This window comes from Balaenoptera ricei, chromosome 2 (assembly GCF_028023285.1).
Source record: "Balaenoptera ricei isolate mBalRic1 chromosome 2, mBalRic1.hap2, whole genome shotgun sequence".
In the NCBI taxonomy this organism is placed as follows: domain Eukaryota; kingdom Metazoa; phylum Chordata; class Mammalia; order Artiodactyla; family Balaenopteridae; genus Balaenoptera; species Balaenoptera ricei.
In genome coordinates this window covers 59,226,852-59,250,509 of record NC_082640.1, presented here as the reverse complement: position 1 = coordinate 59,250,509, position 23,658 = coordinate 59,226,852, and the positions used below count along the sequence as shown (strand labels likewise).

The 23,658-nt window shown below is 47.8% G+C and overlaps 1 protein-coding gene across 1 annotated transcript in view; it reads left to right on the top strand.

Annotated features, from left to right (window-relative positions):
• Positions 1-5,128: 5,128 nt before the first annotated feature.
• ACSBG1 (acyl-CoA synthetase bubblegum family member 1) overlaps positions 5,129-23,658 on the top strand; it is a 49,038-nt gene continuing 30,508 nt past the window's right edge. Inside the window, exon 1 of the mRNA XM_059912651.1 lies at positions 5,129-5,208. Coding sequence (XP_059768634.1) covers positions 5,129-5,208 — 80 coding nt within the window. The remainder of the gene's footprint in view (positions 5,209-23,658) is intronic.

Genomic DNA, 23,658 nt, shown 5'->3' with positions numbered 1-23,658 from the left:
TTCCCTGTACTATACAATAGGTTCTTATTAGTTATCTATCTTATATACAATAATGCCAGGCACTGTTTTTGAGGAAGGAACTAAAGAAACAGAATCCCTGCCTTCCAGGAGCCTGCATCTTAATGGACAGATAGATGATAACACAGAGTATCCTGGAATTAGATGATGGTGAGAGCGTGGGGACAATAAACAGAAAGAGGGTGGGGAGTGCTGGGTGGGTGTGTGGTTTTAGCTGCAGTGGTTGGGGAAGGCCTTACTGAGAAGGTGATGTCTGAGTAAAGACGGAGGGAGTGAAGAGAGAGTCGGCGGATGTATGGGGACAGTGTGTCCCAGGCAGAGGGAACAGCCACACAGAGGCAGTGGGGCAGGAGGAAGAGCACGGAGGCCGATGTGGCTCTCTGGGGCCCAGGACCGGGAAGGCCAGTCATCCACATCTGATGGGGACGGGGGCTCCCCCCTCAGCACATGCTGTCCTGAGTCCCTCCAGCCTCCTCCCTTCCCACGTCCTCACTCTCCCCCTCCCCACGTGCCCTTCACTGTCCCTTTCAACTCTCACTTCACCTCTCTCTCCTTTCCAAGCCCCGTTTTATCTAATCTCAGGGGGAGGAAAAATTGACTCTGTGCGTGTGTTTGCATCATCACGTTCTAGGTCAGATGTTTCTGGGAACCTTTGTTTCTGCCTTAGTGTGGACCAGCGGATGGAACGTGGTCCCCACAGGGCAGAGAGAAGGAGGCAGAGAGGTACACAGAAAACCAGGTTATTACCAGAGATACAGCAGTGCCACAAGGAAGCCCCGACTGGCCCCCTCTCCCCAATCTTCTAGTTCATTCCATAGCCTACAACTCCAAGAAGCGGTGATTACTAGCCCCCCTCACTGTGACAAAGCTCAGACTCAGAGGGATGGGGCCCCTTGCCCAAGGTCACTCAGCTCACAAGCAGAAGAAGCAGGATTTGAACCCAGGTCTGTGTCAATCCAAAGCTTGGGGTTTCCCACTTCCTGTGGCTCCTCACTGTTAGATACAGAGCTCAAGGATCTACAAAGAGTTGGAGCCCTCTCCTAGGAAAATGCAAACAAATGGACACACACACACACACACACACAACGTTGCCTGTGACTTCAGGGGGTTCCCCGAGTACAGGTAAGAACACCTATACCAGCCAGTCTGCGGCCTGTTAGGAACCGGGCCACGCAGCAGGAAGTGAGCGGCGGGCAAGCAAATGAAGCTTCATCTGCCACTCCCCCAGCGCTTGCATTACTGCCTGAAACGCACCCCCCCCCCCGCCCCCATCCATGGAAATATTGTCTTCCACGAAACCGGTCCCTGGCACCAAAAATGTTGGGGACCGCTGACCTATACCATCTGTGGCTGTCTCTCTGTGTCTCTCTGGAGGGCCCTGCGTGGCTGGGCCCTCCTTGTCACAATGCACTATGCCCCCGAGCATCCTAGAGAGGCCTTTTCCCAGCCAGCAACCCCTCCCCACTCTACCCACAGCAGCCGGAGCAAGAGGAGAGCCCTCCGTCTGGTGCAGAGAACATTTTGACCTCACACACACTGCAGGAACAGATCTTCCCAGTCAACAAACTCACGTGGGCAAAACTGCAACTTTATTTTTCTGTAACTCCATGAATTTTTAAAATCTCTCCCCCCTTCCTCCTATGGCAAAATAGTTTCTGTGAAATGGACACATTAATTATCATTTTCAAGTTTAAATTAAGTCCCGGCAGTTCCACTTCTAGGAATTTATCCTAGAGCTAGACCAACTCGAGTGCATATGGTACAGGAATAGGCTGTTTGTTTCAGCAAAAAACTGAAAACAACCTTGACGTTCGTTGTACAGGATGGTTTAAGTGCATCCTGGCCAGCCCTTCCGTGGAATGCTGTGCACCCCGAAAAGAGGACTAGGAAGCTCTCAGCACAACAATAGGAAAAGCTCTCCAGCCAACACTGTCAAGTATGAGAAACAGGTATAAAATTGTGTATACCGTGTTACCATTTGTATATATCCAGAATATTTCTAGAATGATGCAAAAGCAACTTTTAACAGTGCTGGCTCTGGGAGAAGAAATGGGTGAGGGAAGGAGAGAGAAGAGGGGGAGAAAAATTTACTTTTCACTGAAGTTCTCCGTACAGTTTTTAAGAAAAAAATTTTATTGAGGTGAAATTCACATAACATTACAATTTTAAAGTGCACAATTCAGTGGCATTTAGTACATCCACAGTGTTGTGCATCCACCAACTCTATCTACTTCCAAAACATTCCATCACCCCAAAGAGGAAACCCTGTACCCTTTAAACAATCATACCCCTTCATACATTTTACATGTTCCTGCTATATCAGCAAGGGTCCCGACAAGAAAGAGATGGCCCGCTCAGAGGGGCAGTTAGAGAGGGGAGGGCAGGGTTAAGGGAGCCACAAAGGATGGCGAAGCAACAGCAGGGAGCTTGACCACTCCTGTGGCCCCAAGCTGTCTGGGCAGGATGTCGGATAGGACCTTCAGCTGTCAGGACAAGGATGAAGCTGCTGCCCCAAGGGCAGCCATCAGGGAGGGAGTGAGAGGAATCAAGCTCCCAGCCTCTTTCTGTCTGTCCTCTGTTCTCCAGCTGCCATCTGTATTGGCCTAACTCAGCCAGAGGCCAGGGGCCCTGGTGATACCCACGCAGGTGAGCTTTGGGGGACCAAGCCAGTGGAGAGGGAATCTGGGGGGCAAAGGCAGAATAACCAGCACATGGTTATAGACACTTTTCCAAATCAAGTTAGTTAAGTATTTTTAAAGCTCAGCTAAATCAGACTCAGTGGTTCCCTGTCCTTCCCCTCAGCACCATGTCCCAGGATCAACCCTATGTATGAGACGTACTTGTGGTCCTGGTCCTCAGGTGGGGTCAACCCTGCACGCAAGGACCACTGAATACCCATGCTCCCATCAGCCTCTGTTGCCAGCCTGCCAACCCTGCCCTCTCCTCACATGGACCCTTGGTCCACTGCCTGCACTGAGGAGTGGGACTGCCCAGGCCCTCTTGGCCCTGGTGCCTTGGAACCATCTCCTTCTCTGTGGCCTGCACTGCATACTGTAGGGCCTTGTTACTTTCTTGGGAAGCCTCAGGCCCCACTACCCTCTTCCCTCCTTAGGGCTCAGGAGCCCCTCTCCAAGCCACCCCCCAACCCCCCACCAGGTCCTGGCCTCCTTTTTGAACTCTCTCCCTTTTCCAGCTCTCAGGATCCCTAAGAATCTGAGGGATGGGGTTGGGAGAGGGGAAACTTGCTCTGCCTCATTATACATCTTTCCAAACCTTTCCAGGCTTTCATCTTAACCAAAGCTTTTGAACTTAAAAGTTAAGAATTTGATGTCATTTTTTTCTCTGATTCCGTTTCTCCTTGGGTGGGGCCTCACCACTTATCACTCACAATGATGTCCCACTGGGCACATTCAATCAGCCCATGAGCACGGCTCTCCCCATCACCTTCTCATGTCCAGCTGGAGCTGGCAACCACCGTGGCCAGACTCCAAGCCAACACCCTCATGATCCAAACAGTTAAATTAAGGCCCAGAGAGGGGCAGAGACCTGCCCAAGGTCATGGGGATAAGGGGGTCAGTGGAAGATTCGGGCGTCAAAGCCAGACTCCAGGCCTCCTGTCTAATGTGCCTTCAATGTATTGGGAGGCAACATCCTAGGGTCCATGCTCTGAATTTTCATGGATTCAGGCAAGCTCTTTCTCAGCCACCTGCCTCCACCAGTTAAGACCTGTGACCCAGCTGAACCTGCTGACCCCTTTTGGGGACATCTCGTAGAATCTCCACCAATGCCTCCTGTATTCAGGCTGTACTCAGTTGGATCATGTGCCCCCAAAAGTCATGCACACCCAGAGCCTTGGAGCGTGACCTTGTTTGAAAATAGGCTCTTTACAGATATAATTAGTTAAGATGATATCATACTGGATTAGGGTAGGCCCTAGTCCAATGACTGTTGTCCTTAAGAGAAAATAGGGACATAGACACAGAGGGCAGACAGCCATGTGGAGACAGAGGCAGAGATTGGAGGGACACATCTACCAGCCAAGGAACCTAAGGATTGCTGGGAACCACCAGAAGCTAGAAGAGGCAAAGAAGGATTCTTCCCTAGAGCCTTAGGAGAGAGCATGGCCCTAATGACCCCTTGATTTCAGACTTCTGGCCTCTAGAACTGTCAGAGAATACATTTCTGTTTTAAGCCACCCAGTTTGTGGTACTTTGTTCCTGCAGGGAACTAATACACAGTCTAAGGGGGAGATTTCTGGTACTCAGAGAAAGCCCCCCACCACCCGCCCTGCCCTACGTGAATTTTCCACATCTGTTTACAGATGCCTGCAAACCCACCATCAATACTCTTCTTTCCTTTAGCTGATGGAACAGATCCACACTTTTATTTTGGTGCCCCTGGGTGGTCACGTTCCTAGGTCCTCTGTCACGTCTGCTTCAGTGCAAATGCTTCTGTCAACTATATCATAGTCCTCAGTGTTGGAAATGTCTTTCCTTCCCCTGGACTGGGGTTCCTTGAGGGCAGGAGCCACAGGTCCTCCTCGGATCTCCAGCCTCCAGTGCAGGGCCTGGGAGAGGTGGGTTGTGCAGGTGAAACCCCTCCCTGGGGCTGCGTCCAGCCGACGGTGAGGCAAGGTTGCAGGGTGTGGACAGTCGAGGTTAGCAGCCACTGCAGGATCTGAATCCAGATTGGTGCTGAGAACCCCTTGGGCTCCGACGTGGCCTTTTAAAGCCAGTGAGGAGGTTTTCTGGGGGCCCAGAAGCCCTGAGCCCATTGGCCAGACTTCCTGGGAGAACCAGAGTGGATTTGCATGAAAAAGAACACTGGCTTCATTGAAATTCTCCTCGTCTTGAGTGAAACAAAATCACAAAGAAAAGGGAAGTTTTAATCCTGAGCAACTTCACCGCTGAGGGGTGTTTTGAGCTTCTAAAAATAGAGAGGAAATGGGTCTCTTTGGGCCACTCCAGTCACCGCCTCCCCAGCCAACCCCCCCACCCAGTCAAGGCCAACCTCTCGTGCAGTGGGAGACGGCTCTCTCTCCGGCAGATGCCCGCGGTGGGTGCCGTGCACTTCTGGAGCCGGACGCAGCTGTCCCCCCCAGGACCCCAGCATGCCGGACAGCAGAGTGGCCCCGCAGGAGAGCCGGCTGGATGCGAGCCTGGGAACCACCCAAGAACACTTGGGAACCAGGTAAGTCGGAGGTCGGTCTCTGTCCACGGAGCCTCTGGCCGAGCTCTGGACTTGACTCTGCTGTGTGAACCTGGGCAAGCTGCCTCACTCTCTGAGCCTCAGTCTCTTCATCTGGGAAATGAAGGGAAGGGTCTGGATGGTCTCTAAATGGAATAAGCCCTGGACTGGGACATGTGTCACTTGGAACTGTCTACTCCCCTGTGTAGCCAAGAGGGGCTCAACTGAGGAATGAGGGCATGAGTAGGGGGCAGCAGGTGGATGGAGGAAGTTTTCAGTCAATAGGAATATTCCCCTGTCTCCTCAAGGGGGCCTTGGGCATGTGGGGTCAATGACAGACAAGGACAGGGGAGAGCCAGAGGATCCGGCTCCAGCTTGCTGTGTGACCTTGGTGGGTCCCTGCCCCTCTCTGGGCTGCAGCTTCCCTGTCTGTACATGAATGCAGTGGTTGAATTTTCCCCAAAGCCCTCCTGCTGTATGCGTTCTGCTAATCTGTGATTCAGAGGAAGCGGGTTCCATTTGTCAGCCATTCACTAGTGCCCACTCTGGCCCAGGCCCTGTCCATCCAGGGAGTGGGAGCATCCTGAGAAGTTGGGACCCAGTCCTGGCCCGAGGAGCCCCCAACCAGGAGGCAGGGAGAAGGCAGACACATGGAACCCCAGGGTCCAGATGCCTGTGGTCTGTGCCCAGGAGGAACACAAGCCAAGAGGAGGAGGGAAGCTTCTAACGGGAGACTCTTGAGACAGGCCTTGGATGGTCAGGAGGGCACTAACAGTCGGAGAGGAAGGGCCATGCGGGAGGAGGGACCAGCGTTGCCATGGGGAGAATATGCGAAGGAAGACGGGGAACTCAGGGAAGGGAGAGGCCTGGGTGGCTGGAGTGCGGAAGGAGAGAAGGACAAGGGAGAAATGCCAGGGGCTGAACCCTATGGGGAGAAGTTGCCAGGGTTTGAGCTACAGAGTGAATGGCCATTGTTCTCAATGAGGGGTTACGAGGAAGGAAAGATGGAGCAAATGGAATAAATGTGAAAGTGCCTCACAGGCAGAGGCCCCTCCCAGGGCTGGAGGCCTGGGCCCTGCCCTGGGTCTGCAGAGAACGGAGAACGGACTCCTGTCCTTCCAGAAGCAGGGACTCCTTACCTGCAAGACCTCCAAGAGCATGAGGTCCAGCCCCCTCCCTGGACATAGGCCACACGCAGAGGGTCAGTGGGGCCCTCAAGGTGGGCTGGCTGGAATTCCCTCACCCTGGGGAATGGGCTCACAGAGGCCTGGACCTGCTTTGCAGACTCCATAAAAGGGAAGCAGCAGAGAGCCCCAGGCTGGGGCAGGGCCGGGAAGGGTAGGTAGGTGAGGAGCCCTGTGGGGGAAGAGAGGGCTGAAAACTCAGAGTCAGTCCCCCTGCTTTCTTGCTTAGCGACTTTGGGTAAGTTGTTGAGCTTCTCTGAGCCTTAGTATCACCGTCTGTACAAATGAAGACAAAACGCCTGACCACTATTAACCCTGCAGAAAATCTGGACAGATTGTATCAGCTGGTGTGTATGAAATGCTGTCAAAGGCACAAGGGCCACCCCTCACAGGCATAGTGAACCTCCTAGCAATGCCTGGGAGTTCTCTTAGCAGGCTGCGGGTGCTCATGCCTTGGGTTCCCATCCAGCTCTGCTCCGGACCTACTCTGATTCTGGGCAAGTCACCCTCTCTGAGCCTCAGTTTCTCCATCTGCCAAATGGGGATGATAATGCCTGCTCTGTCGGCCTTGCAGAGCAGTCGTGAGGAGAGAACTCTGAACCCTTGTTTAACATTGTTCTCAAGTCAGAGGCCATTACAGCTGCTGTGTTGCCCTTCCAGGCCGGCCCCAGCAGCGAAGGGCTCTGTCTCAGGCTTGCTTATCTGTCCTGGCCTTGTGGCCACGGGCTGGCTGCTGCTCCTGGGGGACGGTGGGCCTACATTCCTCCAGTAGCCTGAGAGGGGCCTTATCTTACCCCTTTCCCCTTCCAGGGTTGCAGAGGGGAGGCCGGAGATCAGGGAGGTGGAGACTGGGCAGAGGAGGGTTTGCACACCAGGCTGACCCACATGAATTCCCTTTTGTGCCACACCGCTTGCAGGGTTTGAGGGAAGGAGCCGGACCAGGGCCAAGAGAGGCTGGGTCTGCTGGGCTGGAGCCAAGACGGGTCAGGTGCTGATCTGGCAGCTTGTGCTCTGTGTCCTTTGAGGCTGCGGCTGTGGACCATGCCATCCATCAGGAGTACCCATTGGAGTAGCCCTGTTAAACTCTCGGTGCAGGAGGGACACCAGCCTCCCTGAGCCTGAAGAAGCCCAGGTTGGAGGAAGGGCTTCAGAAGAACCAGAGAAGGGGACAGTTCATCCTGGGTTTGAAGGGTCGTGGATGCCCTAGTGGCAGGCAGGGGCATCCTGTGGACTGAAGGTGTGGCTGTGGAAGAGTTACAGGTGGCCGTCAGACCAGTCCGGTTAACTCCTAAGCTAACTCCTAGGTCTGGATAGGCTGGTGTGGCCAGACTAGGGGCAGCCAGGCATGAGGGCTGCCAGAGCCAGAGGAAGAGGCAGAGAGGAGCCCTGGCAGGCGTGGAAGCAGCAGAAGCAGAAGGAGAGCCTAGTTTGGGGAGGTGACTCTGGCCGCAGTGAATACAGGCTGGAGTTGGGAGGCAGACGTCAGGAGAAGGGAGCCTGCAGAGTCAAGCCTGGCCCAGGGAAGGATGGTGAACTCTGAACTGGCCATATTCCCCCTGGGCTCCCAGCTGCCTCTCCCAGCCCTGCCTGCTCAAAGACTGGGTGCCGAGAGGAGTTCCCTCAGAGCCAGGACTGTGGGACAGGCACAGGAGGCTGCTGCAAGCCCAGTGAAGAAGGCTGTTCTCACTGATAAAGCTTTCCAAGGGTGATAGGGAGTGAGCTCCCCATCTCTGGGGTGTGCAAGCCTGGGAGGAACAAACCTAATGCAAATGCTATGGAAATGATACAGGCATCCTTAAGAATATGGAATATCCAGGGCCTTCTAGTTTTCCCAACTTCCTCCCCCTCACTTCCCCATAATATGAGAAATGGTTATCGTAGAGTTGCCTTTTCCCTCTTATTTTGGTATCTTTATTATCTATCTGTTTTCATAAGTATACATTCATCTATTCAAAATTATTTATTGTTGAATATGTCAGGTACTATGCTAAGAGAATATCATAGAAAACAAAACAAGCCCCTAACTTGAGGAATTAACATACTTGCAGCAGAAGACAGACATGAACAAATAATTATATAATTACCTATTTTTTTTTTTTTTGTAAATTTATTTATTTTTGGCTGCTTTGATTCTTCATTGCTGCGTGCGGGCTTTCTCTAGTTGCATCGAGCGGGGGCTACTCTTCGTTGTGGTGCGCGGGCTTCTCATTGAGGTGGCTTCTCTTGTTGCAGAGCATGGGCTCTAGGCGTGCGGGCTTCAGTAGTTGTGGCACGCAGGCTCAGTAGTTGTGGCTTGCAGGCTCTAGAGCGCAGGCTCAGTAGTTGTGGCGCATGGGCTTAGTTGGTCTGCGGCATGTGGGATCTTCCCAGACCAGGGCTTGTACCCGTGTCCCCTGCATTGGCAGGCAGATTCTTAACCACTGCACCACCAGGGAAGTCCCAATAATTATACAATTACTTATTAAACTATAAGTGCAAAAGGTGCAATGAAAGAATTAAGGGGAAAAAGGAGGGAATGTGGTCATTGCCACTGAATTGCATACTTAAAAATTATTAAAATGGAAAATATTTAATTTCTTAAGGTCTGACTCGGAGGTTGGTGAAGTTTTCCTTGGGAAAAGTAACTTTTAAGCTGAGACCTGAAAGAGGAGTAGGAGTTGGTAGGGAAAGATCTTTCTAAGAAAAGGGCATAGCACATGCAAAGGCCCTGAGGTGGGAAGGAGCTTGTAGCATTTGAGAAACTAAAAGACCAGTCGGCACAGGACAAAGGACGTGGGAGTATATTATAAGTACCACAGGAAGGCAAGGTCAAGAGTCCCAGGATAAAGGGCAGGGCACACCCCAGAAGTCAGAATCCCTGGGGCAAAGTAACCCTGGGCGTAGACCTCTTTTTTTTTTTTTTTTTTTTAAACTATTATTTATTTATTTTATTTTATTTATTTGGCTGCATTGGGTCTTAGCTGCGGCATGCGGGATCTTCTCTGTGGCACGTGGGATCTTTTGTAGCGACTCTGTGTTGCGGTGTGTGGGCTTCTCCTAGTTGTGGTGCTGAGCGTGCGAGCTCAGTAGTTGTGGTGCGCGTGCTCTCTAGCTGTGGTTGGCTGGCTCCGGAGTGTGTGGGCGGGCTTCTCTCTAGTTGTGGCACACGGGCTCCAGAGCGTGTGGGCTCAGTAGTTGCGGCGCCTGGGCTTAGTTGCCCCGTGGCATGTGGGAACTTAGTTCCCCAACCAGGAATAGAACCCGTGTCCCCTGCATTGGAAGGTGGATTCTTAACCACTGGACCACCAGGGAAGTCCCGGTCCTAGACATCTGAATACAGGTCTGGATGCCTTCAGGATGCAGGTGAGCCCAGGCCAGCACTGAGTTCCTGCAGGGGCTGTAGAGTAACTGGCTGGGGTCAGTAGAGCCCAAGCTGGCCTGGAATCAGAACGCTGGGCCGGAAGCTGACTCACTCTGTCCCTAGGCAAGTTCCTGAATGGTAGACTCTCAGGCCAGTGGGGTTTTTTTAGGTCACTGAGTCTAACGCACTCTGTCACAACATTCACATATTGTCAACCTACCCTGACTTGAATACCTCCAGGGATGAGGAACTCACTACTTATCTCTTTGTCCTGCAAAAGACCTGGGCAGTGGTAGTGGGAGAAAGTCCTATATCACCCTGGGTTCTATGAGTGCCCCCTGGGTCCTGGCTCTAGCCCTCCTCCCCAGGCAGCCCTGGCTCCTTGCAAAGGAGCCTGTGAGGAACATTTAAAGTCAGGGCTGGAAAGGTGCTTTGGAAACTGCAAAGGTCACAACCATGTGAAGGACATCTAGGACCTAGCTTGGACTCTAGCCCCAAACAGCTGTAAAATAAGAATTTACATCTGCAAAATATAATAGGTTGTGTGTAAGCAAAATTTTCATATAGTGAAATGTACAGATATGAGTATAATTTGATTACTTTTGACAAAAAGTATATACCCCTGTAATCAACAACTCAGTAGAAATATAGAACATTTTTATCAGCCCAGAATGTCCTCTCTGCTCCCTTCTAGTCAACTCTCACCCCCATTTGTCCTTAAGCAAACCAGTTTTGAACAGCCACTGTTTTCTGGCCGTTCTTGAACATCGTATAAAGGGAATCACACAGTATGTACTTTTCTGTGTCTGGCTCCTTTCACTCATCATGATGTTTGCACGATTCCTCCATGTTGTGAAGTGTTTCAGTAGTTCATTCTTTTGTACTGTTGAGTAGAATGCCACCGTGTGGCTAGACAACAATTTGTTTGTCCATTCTCCTGTTGAGGGCATTTGAGTTGTTTCCAGTTTGGGGATTTTATTAATAAAGCTGCTACAAACTTTCTTGTATAAGGTTTTTTGTGGACATATATATTCATTTCCTTGGAGAAGACCCTAGAAATACAACTGTTGTATCAAAAGATAGGTATATGTTTAAAGAAGCCACCAGAAGTTTTCCAAAGTGGTCATGCCATCACCGAGAGCAGTTTCTGTTGCTCCAGATCTTTGTCAACACTAAATATTGTTAGTCTTTTTAATTTTAGCTACTCTGGCGGGCGAATAGTGGTATCTCATTGTGGTTTTAATTTCCCTGATAATGATGTTGAGCTTATTTTCATGTGCTTACTGGTCATTTCTATATCTTCTTTTGTGAAGTGTCTATCCAGATCTTTAGACCATTTTATAATTGTGTTCTTAATCCTTTTATTATTGATTTGCAGAGATTTCTCTGTATATTCTGGATATCAGTCCCTAACTAGATACTTGTATGGAAAATGTTATCTCCCAGTTTGTGGCTTATCTTCATTTCCTTAATGGTGTCTTTTGATGAGCAAACATCATTTTATTTGATAAATCTAATATATCTAAGTATTTCTTTTATGGTTAGTGCTTTTGCGTCCTCTCTAAGAAATCTTGGCCTGTACTAAGGTCATAAAGATACTTTTTTCTATGTGTTCTACTAGAAGCTTTAGCCTTTACATTTAGGCCTATGATCCATTTCAAATTAATATTTTCTTTTTTCCCACATTTTTATCCAGTTATTCAAGTGCCATTTATTGAAAATGATTTTTTTTTAGTATTAAATTGCTGTGGCTCCTTTGTTTAAAAAAAAAAAAAAGTCAACTGTCCATATGTATGGGCCTATTTCTGGATTTCCTTCCATTGAACTATTTTTCTATACTTATGTCAACACACACTGTCTTCATTACTATATCTTTATATTAAGTCTTGAATCAGGTAGTGTTGGTCCTCCAACTTTGTTCTTTTTTTTTTTCAAGATTGTTTTGGCTATCCTGGGTGCAATAGGCAGCCTCTAAGATGCTCCTCAATGATTCTTACCTTCTGGATTCTTGTGTAATCCCTTACCCTTGAATGTGGGCCAACCTAGTAACTCATTTCTAAGAAGTAGAATATGGCAAAAGTGATGGAATTTCACTTCAGAGATTTGGTTACAAAAAGACCATGACTTCATTTTTACTGCTCTCCCTCATTTTCTTCCTTGCTTGTTCTGAGGGAGAGGCCCAGGTGGCAAGGGCCTGAGGGAACCCTCTGATCAACAACCAGTAAGGATTTGAGACCCTCAGCCCAACAACCTGCAAGGAACTTATTTCTGCCAACAACCCCAGGAGTGAGCTTGGAAGCAGATCCTCTCCCAGTTGAACCTTCAGATGAGAACACAGCCCTGGCTGACAGTTTGATGACAACATCACAAGAGATTTTGAGCCAGAGGCACTCAGTTAAGCCACACCTAGATGTCTAACCCACAGAAACTGTAAGATAATAAATGTTTGTTTTTTAAGCCACTACGTTTTGGGATACTTGTTATGGAATAATAGGTTACTAACACAATAGTTCCTTTTTATTTCCATGCAAAATTTAGAATTATCTTGTCAGTCACAACAAAAAGACTGCTGGAATTCTGACTGAGAATGAACTGAATCTATACTTCAAGTTGGGGAGAATATCCTGATCAATGAACATGGTATGTATTTCCATTTACTTAGGTCTTTGATTTCTCTCAACTATGATTTGTAGTTTTCAGTTGTAGATGTCTTACACATGTTTTCCTATATTCCTAAGAATTGTATGGGTTTTGATACTATGTAAATTGTATTTTAAAGTTAATTTTCTAATCATTTGTTATTTATATAAAAATACAATTGATTTTAAAAAAATTGACCTTGTATCCTGTGATATTACTAAAATTAATTTATTAGTTCTAGTGTTTCTTTTTATAGATCCCCTAGGATTTTTTATATATACAATTTTGTTATCTATTTTAAAAGATAGTTTTACTTCTTTTACTTCCAATCATTTTGCCTTTTAATTTTTTTTTTTTTTTTTGCCTTATGGCACAGGCTAGGACCTCCAACATAATGCTGAATAGAGGTAGTAAGAGTGGGCATCCTTGTCTTGTTTCTAATATATTTAGCATTTCCACTGATCTTCATTCCTTCTTGTAGATCCAGGTTTTCATCTGGTGTAATTCCTATCAGCCTGAATAAATCCCTATAGCATTTCTTGTAGTGAAAGTGTCTTAGTTAATCTCTTGCTGCTTAACAAATCACTCAAAACTGTGGTGCCTCAAACCAACAACAATCATTTATTATCTCTCATGGTTTCTACGGGTCAGTAATTCAGGAGCAACTTAGTTAAGTGGTTCTGGCTCAGGGTCTCTCATGAGGTTACAGCCAAGATGTCAGCCAGGGTAATACTCATCTGGAATTGGAAGACCCTCTTTCAAGCTCACTTATAAGGTCGTTGGTAGACCTCTGTTCCTCATTGGCTGTGTTAGTTTCCTGTTGCCACTTTAACAAATTACCACAAGCTTGGTGGTTTAAGACAGAAATTTATTCTTTCACAGTTCTGGAGGCCAGAAGTCTGAAATCAGTTTCACAGGGCTAAAATCAAGGTGTCAGCAGGGCTGTGCTCCCTCCAGAGGCTCTAGGAGAGAATCCGTTCTTGGCCTCTTCCATCTCCTGGAGGCTACCCACATCCACCCTTGGCTTGTGGTCGCACCACTCCAATCTCTGCCTCTGTGGTCACATTGCCTTCTCTTCTGTGTGTGTGTCAAATCTCCCTCTGCCTCCCTCATGTAAGGATACAAGTGAGTGCATTTAATGCCCACCTGGATAATCCAGGATAATGTCCCTGTCTCAAGATCCTTAATTTAATCACATCTGCAAAATCCTTTTTTAGGGGGCGCGGAGGGGAGGCATGTAAAGGCATGTAAGGTAATATTCAGTTTCCAGAGATTAGGAGATGAATATTTGCGGGGGTGGGTGGGGCATTTTTCAACTTACTACGTTGGTGTTGCCCAGAGAATTTAGTTTTGCCAGTGGACCTCTCTATAGGCTGCTTAAGTGTCTTCTTGACATGACAGCTGGTGGCTGGGCCCAGGGCCGTCTCAAAGTCTTCTTTACTCATATGTCTGATGCCTGAGGTGGTAAGACTCAATAAGTTGGGATTGGGAACAGCTGGGGAGCCTCAGTATCTCTCTCTCTCTATTTTTATGTGGCTTCTTCACATGGTCTCCTTCATGGTGGCTTCAGGGTATCCAGATTTCTGACAGGGTGGGTCAGGGATCCAAAAAGCGTGTATCCTGAGAGACTCAGCTGAAAACCGTATCACCTTTTATGATCTAGCCTTGGAAATTACATAGTGTCACTTCTACTACGTTGTATTTGTTAGAAGCTGGTCATTAAGGCCATCCCATATTCAAGGAGAAGAGAATAAAACTCAGCCTATTGATGGGAAGAGTGTAAAGAATTTGCAGACACGATTTCAAACCATCACAGAAGTGCGCTGGTGAAAAATCCTCCCATCCTGCATTTAAATGAAATGTCATTATTTCACTTTGTTTTTAATTGAAATATAGTTGATTTACAATGTTGTGTTAGTTTCAGGTGTCCAGCAAAGTGATTCAGTCATATATATATATAAAAGAATATATATATAGATAGATAGATTATTTTAGATTCTTTTCCATTATAGGTTATTGTAAGATATTGAGTATAGTTCCCTGTGCTATACAGTAGGTGCTTGTTGGTTATCCATTTTATATTTGCTTTCATTTTGAAAGATGTTTTTTGAAAGATATTTGATGTTGTCTCACAGGTAACTGAGGATCTGTTCATTTTTTTTAATATAACAGCTTTATTGAGATATAAATTACATGCCATAAAATTTACCCATTTAAAGTATAAAATCCAGTGGTTTTTAGTATATTCCCAGAGTTGTGCAAACATCACCACAGTCCATTTTATTTTATTATTATTTTTTGTGGCTGTGCTGTGCGGCATGTGGGATCTTAGTTCCCTGACCAGGGATGAACCCGTGTCCCTTGCAGTGGAAGCACGGAGTCTTAATCACTGGACCTCCAGGGAATTCCCCACAGTCCATTTTAAAATATTTTCATTACCCCAAAAGAAACCCTAGACCCATTAGCAGTCACTCTCCATTTCCCCTCAAGCCTCCAGCCCTAGGCAACCACTAATCTGCTTTTTGTCTCTATAGATTTGCTTATTCTAGACCTCTCACTTAAATGAACTGATATAATATATCGTCTATTGTGAATGGCTTCTTTCACTTAGCATGATATTTTCATGATTCATCTGTGTCATATCATGTATCAGTACTTCATTCCTTTTATGGCCAAATAATGTTCCAGTGTATGGACATGCCACATTTTGTTTACCCAGTCATCAGTTGATGGACATTTGAGTTTTCATTTTCTGGCTATTATGAATAATGCTCCAGTGAACATTTATGTACAAGTTTTTGTATGGACATATGTTTTAATTTCTTTTGGGTAGAAAGCTAGAAGTGGAATTGTTTGGTCATATAATAACTCTATGTATAACCTTTTGAGGAACTAGCAGACTGTTTTCCAAAGCAGCTGCATTACCACCAGCAGTGTACAAGAGTTCCAATTTCTCCACGTCCTCACCAACACTGTTAGTATCTGTATTTTATAAACAGCCATTCCAGTGGGTATGAAGTGTTATCTCATTCTGGTTTTGATTTGCACTTCCTGGCAGCTGATGATGTTGAACATCCTTTAATGTGCTTGTTGTCCATTTGTATATCTTCTTTGGGGAAATGTCTATTCAAATCCTTGCCCAGTTTTAATTGGGTTATTTTTCTTCTTTCTTTCCTTTCTTGTTGTTGTTGAATTGTTAGAGTTCTTTATATATTCTATACAATTCTCTTATCAGATAAATGATTTGCAAATATTTCCTTCCATTCTGTGGGTTATCTTTTTACCTTCTTGATGGTGTCCTTTGAAGCACAAAGAGGTTTAATCTTGATGTAGTCCAATTTACCTGTTTTTGTTTTGTTGCTTGTACTTTTGGTGTCATAGCTAAGAAGGCTTTACCTAACTGAAGTCCACCTCCGTGCTTTCACTACCCAGGGTGTGGGTTCCATACCTGGTCAGGCAACTAAGATCCCACAAGCCATGTGGCATGGCCAGAAAAAACCCAAAAAACAAAAAAATAACAACTTAAGTCCACATAGATTTTCTTCTAATATTTTTACAGTTTAAGCTCTTACATTTTGGTCTTTGATACATTTTGAATTAATTTTTTGTGTATGGTATGAGGAAAGGGTCCAACTTTATTCTTTTGCATGTGGATACTGAGTTGTCCCAGCACCATTTGTTGATTTGTACCATTTGTTGAAAAGTATACTTTCTGCATTGAATTGTCATGGCACCCTTGTTGAAAATCAATTGACTATAAATGTGAAGGTGGATTTCTGAATTCTATATTCTATTCCATTCATCTATATGTCTATCCTATGCCAGTATCACTTTGTCCTGATTACTGTAGTGTAGGTGTATAGTATGTTTTGAAATCAAGAAGTGTGATCCTCCAACTTTGGTCTTTTTCAAGATTGTTTTGTCTATCCTGGGTCTTTTGAAGTTTCATAGTAATTTTAGACCAGTTAATTTCTGCCAAAATGCCAGCTAGGATTTTGATAGAGATTATGTTGACCTGTAGGTCAATTTAGCTATCTTTTTTTTTTTAAGTTTTTTTAAAAATTTATTTATTTTATTTATTTATCCCTGGCTGTGTTGGGTCTTCGTTGCTGTGCGTGGGCCTTCTCCAGTTGCGGTGAGCGGGGGCTACTCTTCATTGCAGTGCATGAGCCTCTCATTGCAGTGTCTTCTCTTGTTGCAAAGCACGGTCTCTAGGCACGTGGGCTTCAGTAGTTGCGGTGTGTAGGCTCAGTAGTTGTGGTTCGCGGGCTCTAGAGCACAGGCTCAGTAGTTGTGGCGCATGGGTTTAGCTGCTCCGCGGCATGTGGGATCCTCCCGGACCAGAGCTCAAACCTGCATCCCCTGCATTGGCAGGCAGATTCCCAATGACTGCACCACCAGGGAATACCCAATTTGGCTATCTTAACAATATTATTATTGCCATTTTCACAATATTAAGTCTCTTGATCTTTTTTTTTTTTTTTTTAAATTAATTAATTAATTAATTTATTTATTCACTTTTGGCTGGGTTGGATCTTTGTTGCTGCCCGAGGGCTTTCTCTAGTTGTGGAGAGCGGGGGCTACTCTTCGTTGCGGTGCGCGGGCTTCTCACTGCAGTGGCTTCTCTTGTTGCAGAGCACGGGCTCTAGGCGTGCGGGCTTCAGTAGTTGTGGCTCGTGGGCTCAGTAGTTGTGGCTCGCAGGCTCTAGAGTGCAGGCTCAGTAGTTGTGGCACACGGGTTTAGCTGCTCCGCAGCATGTGGGATCTTCCCGGACCAGGGCTCGAACCCGTGTCCCCCGCATTGGCAGGCGGACTCCCAACCACTGCGCCACCAGGGAAGCCCCAAGTCTCTTGATCTTGAGATGCCTTTGCATTTGCTTAGCTCTTTGTTAATTTCTTTTAACAATGTTTCATTCTGCTCAATTAAAAAATCTTTTTTCTCTCTAGTATTTGGATTAAATAATTCTATTATTCTGTCTTCATGTGTATGAACTTTTTTTGGGGGGGGTAGTTTCCCATCTGCTGTTAAGCTCATCTGGTGAATTTTTCATTTCAGAGATTGTACTTTTCTTATACTATTTTTATGTTGCGATTCTGCATCTGTTCATCAGTTATCATTTTTTCTTTAAATTATCAAACGTGTTAGTAGCTGTTTTAAAGTCTTTGTATATTTATTCTAACATCTGTGTCATACCTGAGTATGTTTCTATTGGCTGTTTTTTTCCCCTTGATTTTGGCTCACATTTCCTGCTTTTTCAGATGTCTGATCATTTTTTGTTATATGTTGGATACTATGATGATATGTCAGGAGTATGCTGATTTGAAGAATTTAAAAATACATGTGCATTAAACTAGTGTCTCAGCCACAATGCTCTGCCTTTCTGAGTCAGTTGCTCCTAAGAAAACTCACGTTGCTGAAGTGTGTGGAGAGGGATAAGGAGCTTCAGAGAGCCTCACCCAATTTTAGGCAGAGCATACGGTGGTTCAGAACATGAAATCTGGAATCAGATTGCCTGGATTTGAATCCCAACTATTCCAATTACAAGCTGTATAACCTTCAGCAAGTTACTTCATCTCTTTGTCCTTCCATTTCCAATTAAATGGGGGATTCTAATTTAGTACCTACTTTATAAGATTGTTGAGATAAGTAAATGAGTTAACACGTGTAACACAATTGGAACAGCACCTGGCACATACTAATTGCTCAGTAAATGTTAGTTCTCACTTTTAAAAACGTGAAACCATGTTCCCCTAAAAGACCAGGCTCCCACAGCTCTGTGCCTCCACCTCATGACCCCCTTGCCTGCCATGCTCACAGATACCTCTCCTGTATACAGGCCATGTACGTGCCTCTCTCCTTCACCCTCCTCTTTAGACTGTGGGCTCCTGTAGGTCAGGGACCAAGTCTGGGAGCCAACATTCATATGCTGCAGGGACACGACACCCCTGTTGGTAGAAGTCTAACTCCCAGCTTTGCCCCCAACCTGACACCATGAAGTTCCTCTGGCCAAGGAATGGGCAGTATTCTTCCTTCCTCTCATCTCCTTAGTAGAAACATGGAAAACCACCTATCATCAGAGCTGGGACTTAGAGACTATCCCTTCCACCCCTTCATTTTATAGCTGGAGTAACTGAAGTCCTAACAGGAGAAGTGTGCCCAAAGTCAAACTCGTGGTACTTCAAATAAAAATGGCAAGTGATGGGAGATGGCAATTTTCTAGGAGTCTTTGCTTTGTGTTGGAATTATGTCAACTCCAAGCTTCATACTGCTCTCCCAATGATGATTCAAAACACCAATTGACAGTTATCTGTGTCTGTCATCAATACAACATAAGAAAATGGTTTGATGGTTTAAACCTTGCCTATATACAAAATTTTTCAAAATTTTGGAGGAAGGGTATAAAGAAGGGTCTAATGATGAAGGATTGGAAGCAGGAGTTTAGAGGACCATGGGATGCCCACCTTTCTATACCTCCTGCCCTTTTGCCCCTGCCCCACCCACTCGAATCACCCAGTAGACCTGAGACTATTGAGGTATAGCCTGTTGGTTAAGAGCATAAACACTGAAGCCCACTTGCCCAAATTTGCATCCTACTCTGCTAACTGAAAGACCTTGAGCAAGTTACATAATCTCCTTGTACTTCAGTTTCCTCATCTGTAAAGTGGGGATAGTGATAGGAATTACCTTACAGGGCTGTTGCGAGGATTAAATGTGTTAATATATGTGTAAGGTGCACAGAACGTTGCCTGGCACACAGTTAGTGCTGCATACCTGTTAGCTATTAGCCATTACTATCATTATTCTTGCCTTGTTTTACCCCGGCTCCTCAGGCCTGGGAGCCTAGTAACACCCGACCTCGTAGCCTTGTCTCTGCCTGGTGCAGCAGAATTCCAGCTCAGGCCCCCAAATCACCAGTCATAGACAGAAAACTGGAAGGCCCTCTGTCTGTGACTTATCTGAGGAAACTGAGTCCCAGAGAGGACCAGGGACTTGCCCAAGTTTACCCAACTAAGGTAGAGCCTGGGCTAGAATCCAGATGTCCCAGTGCCCAGGGACCTGTCTTGGGCATGACCAGACTCCTTCCAGGCTTTTCAGGGGAGCTCAGTGTGACTGTGCAGACTGTGTAATTAGCTAGACAGGGTTAAACACTGAGCCACTGCCAAATGGGTTAGAAGTCAGCTGGCTGGCGGGACGGTCCCACCCCCATGGATGGTGGGAGCCAAGGTGAAGCTGGGACTAGCCTTTGGCCTGTCAGCAAACATTCTGCTGTTGGGCCCTTAGACTGTGGGCTCAGTCACAGTCAAGGGCCCCTGAGTGCCTGCCCCAAATATGTTCCTTCTGGTGGATCTGGGGGGATATGTCTTAGACCACCCTTGCCCTGTCCTCACCCTTTCCAAGAGACCATGGATCCCCAAAAGATCTCTGCATTGGCCAAGGTCCCCCTGTGAGCTGGGGAACGAAGGCCAGGGACGGTCCACAGCCTGAGTCTATGACCAGGGCCCTGTATCCTTTTCTGTCTGCACCAGCCTCCCCTGCGGCACCATTGCCTGTGACGCTTGCCCTCTGCCTCTCATAAAATAAACCTTCACCCCTATCCAACTTTCTCCCTTTAATTTCACTGTACCCTCTACCCCAGCCTGGGTCTGGTGACCCCACAGTGACCTTGAATGCATCTTTGTTTATTGACCATCAGTCCCATCATCTCTAAGCCTTCGAGGCAGGGACCAGGCTCACTGGGCTCACCTCTGCCCCCAGGCCCCCTGCAATGTCTGTAGAGGAGGCACTCAGTCAATAATCATAGTAGGAAGGAGGACCCTCAGGGAGCCGTCAGTCATGGGGCAGGAAAAGATCATTTCCAGCTCTGAGAATATGGGCTTAAGATTTTTATCTCATGGTAGACAATTACGTTTTAAAAAGTAACACCCAGACTCTAAATGTTAAGTGCTCTGGGATGGGCTCAGCCTGGGCAGCTCCAGGAAGAAACATGAGAGCTGGGGGTCCCTCCCAGAGGGCTTCTGGAAGGAGGAAGGGTCTGAAGAACAGTTGGAAGCTTCTGCCGGGGGAGGCAACCTTGTGGCTTTTGAGAGGGGATAGAAAGGGAAGATGACACATTTCCCAAGCCCTCCTGCCTAGAATAAGCCCATTTGCCCAGCCTCCTCATCAGTTTGGAAACTCTACATCCAGAGTGGTTGTCGAGCTGCCCGGGAGGGGCTGAGGGATCTGGGCATATGTTCCTGCTAGCCGAAGTGAGGACATTTCTCCCGCCATCCCCACCCACATCAACCCCCAGTGCCAACTCCAATCATCAATAACAATGCTCTGTCCTCACTAGGAAAGTGGGAGGAGGAGGAGAAGATGGGCAGCCCGTATTCTCTTCAGGAAAGAGGAAGAGTCCACATTCCCTTCTGGGGTTCACTGGGTTGGTTGTTAATATAGCATGGGCTTCCAAAGCCCCCTGGGTGCCCTGAAACTGCAAGAGAGCATCTGGAAGCATTGATGGCGGGGCAAGGGGAGGGCTTCTAGCAGGTTCTCAAAGGGCTCATGACTCATGGGAGGCTCAGGACCAACACCCCGGACCCAAATTGTCAGGGTGCCCTGAGGTGGCAGTGGGCAAGGATCACTGGGGAAAAAGGTCATTAAGAAACTGGAATTTGGGGCTTCCCTGGTGGCGCAGTGGTTAAGAATGCGCCTGCCAATACAGGGGACACGGGTTCGAGCCCTGGTCCGGAAAGATCCCACATGCCGCAGAGCAACTAAGCCTGTGCACCACAACTACTGAGCCTGCACTCTAGAGCCCGCGAGCCACAGCTACTGAGCCCGTGGGCTACAACTACTGAAGCCCGTGTGCCTAGAGCCCGTGAACCGCAACGAAGAGTAGCTCCCGCTCCTGCAACTAGAGAAAGCCCACGTGCCCCAAGGAAGACCTAACGCAGCCAAAAATAAATAAATAAAATAAATAAATTTATAAAAAATAAAATAAAATAAAATAAACTGGAATTTGGGACTTCCCTGGTGGTCCAGTGGTTAAGACTCCACGTTTCCAATGCAAGGGGCACAGGTTCAATCCCTGGTTGCGGAACTAAGATCTCACATGCCACACAGCCCAGCCAAAAAACAAACAAAGAAACTGGAATTTGAAAGGGCAGAATTCTCTTGAAGTTGGTGTGCTGGTAGTGACATGCCAGCTTAGTGTAGCAATCTGGAAGTCATCTGCCATCTGACTGGGTGGAGGGCCTTGGAATAACTCCTGCCCCATCCTGCTGCTATGCCCTGACCCTTAGCCTTCAAATTAGGACTTAAGTTTCCCCTAACACCCAGTGGGACTGCCTCCATTTTTTACTTCATCCAATCCCCACTCACCCCAAGGCAGTTGGCAGGTGAAAATTAAGGTGGGGAGGTAACTCTGGGGTGAAGGGAGTGGGAGGCGAAACAGCACAGTGATTGGGAGGGAGGTTTCTAGAGAGCATGGCCCAGGTTTTAGAAGATGCAGGTTTACTGCCACAAACCTGAGAGTCTCTGGAATGAGGTGGCAGTGGAGGGGGCGTTTGAGGACAGAGGGCAACGTGCAGAGATATTGTTACCATGGAAGAGGGGCTTGCCAGAGGCAATGTGAGATGGAGCTGTTGGCTGAATTTTATGATACAAATAACGATTAGATCTAGCTTATGTGGTGTCCTGGTTTCAGGGCCAGTTATGGAGACCTGGATTTCAAATGCCATCTCTGCCTCTTGCTGGGTGTGTGACACTGAACAAGTCTAAAACTCTCTGGGCCTCTGTCACCTCACCTGCAAAATGGGACTATTACTACATTCCACATTAGGTTGTTGGGAGAATGCAAAGAGCTAACGCACATAAAGCACTTGGCACAATACGTGCATTTAGTAAAGAAAAGTTAAAAAAAAAAAAAAAAAAGTCAAACCTCCTGCCCAGCCCCTGGGGCCCAGGGCTGGCTCCAGGTGGAGGGCCCAGTGGCAGGAACAGTGTCGTCGTGTGGCTCTACCAAGGATGACAGCCAGCACACCCACCTGCACTGGCATCTAGACCCCTCCCCTGCCTCCCGCCCTCTTTATGTAAGCCTCACAGGTGAGCAGCTAGGACCTGCGCCAGATGGGTCAGAGGTATCTGGGGCCACACCTCACCCGTAGCCCAAGGCAGGATGGGGCGGGTCCCCACTGACGCCCAGCCCCACTGCATCATCACCTGGAACCAGGGGACCCGGCAGCGCTGGCTCCCACACCCATGATGCTTTAGCTGAAGGAGCACAGGGGATGTTGAGCTCTGTGCCTGCCAGCCCCAAGGAGGAAGGTGAGCGCCCTGCAGCAGCCAGACCCTATCGGCACGCAGTCCTCTCTAAGTCCTCAGTGGGGTTCTTCCGGCTGGGAGTCAGGAATCACAAGAGAGATTTCAGGGGGACTGATCTTTGAGGTGAGACAGGCAGGTCGTGCAGACTAAAGAGCAGTGGGGGGCGTGGGGTCCACTGTGCAGGGGAAAGGGGAAGCCAGTGGGAAGCAGCACTGCAGACTAGGTCACTGCTTTGAGAGCTCCAGCCTGTGCAGAGGGACCAGCCTGTGTGGCCAGGATGGTGGGATTTGGAGGAGGCACTGCTCCTCTCCCTACTTGGGGTTTTCAGGATTTGGGAAAGTATTTGGGCAACGCCCGCCATTGAAAACATCCTGTGGCGTATAGGAGTAGGGTTCTCCCTTTGCCCCCAGAGCAGAGAGAGGTGAGAACCAGAACAAGAAACGGGAGTATGGGGCGGGGCGGTTGCCAATAGTGGGCAGGAGTCTTTGCAAAGCAGGAGGCCAGAGAATTTGATGTATTTGCTCATCCTAGTGACCGATTGGCCCTGGGGACTAGAGAGCCCGGAGCCCAAAGGCAGCCGCCTCCTGCAATGCTGTGTTGTTCCTGATGCGATCAGAGCATGTGGGCTTAGGAGGCGGTAAATTGCAGTCAGGTAACGAGGCCGGGAGCCAGGGAGTCATGTCCAGGAAGGAGGGCAGGTGCCCCCTAGCCCAGCCAGGCCACGAGGTGACTCACGCTGTGTCTCTATTGCAGGGTGGTTTTGTGGTGCTGGACCTCTCTGGGGCTGATGCGGCTCTCCCAGGGAACACTGGGACAAGTTCTCTGAGGTTCTCGCTCTCTCCCCGGTGAGCTCGCAGGGTGTGGCCACCCCTCGGGGACCATGCCAGAGGCACTCCTGCTCAGGTCTGCCAGCTCCACCCTGAGGACCATGTAAGGAACAAGGATCCCACCCTCTTCCCACCTCCCGGCCCCCACGCTGCCTCCCA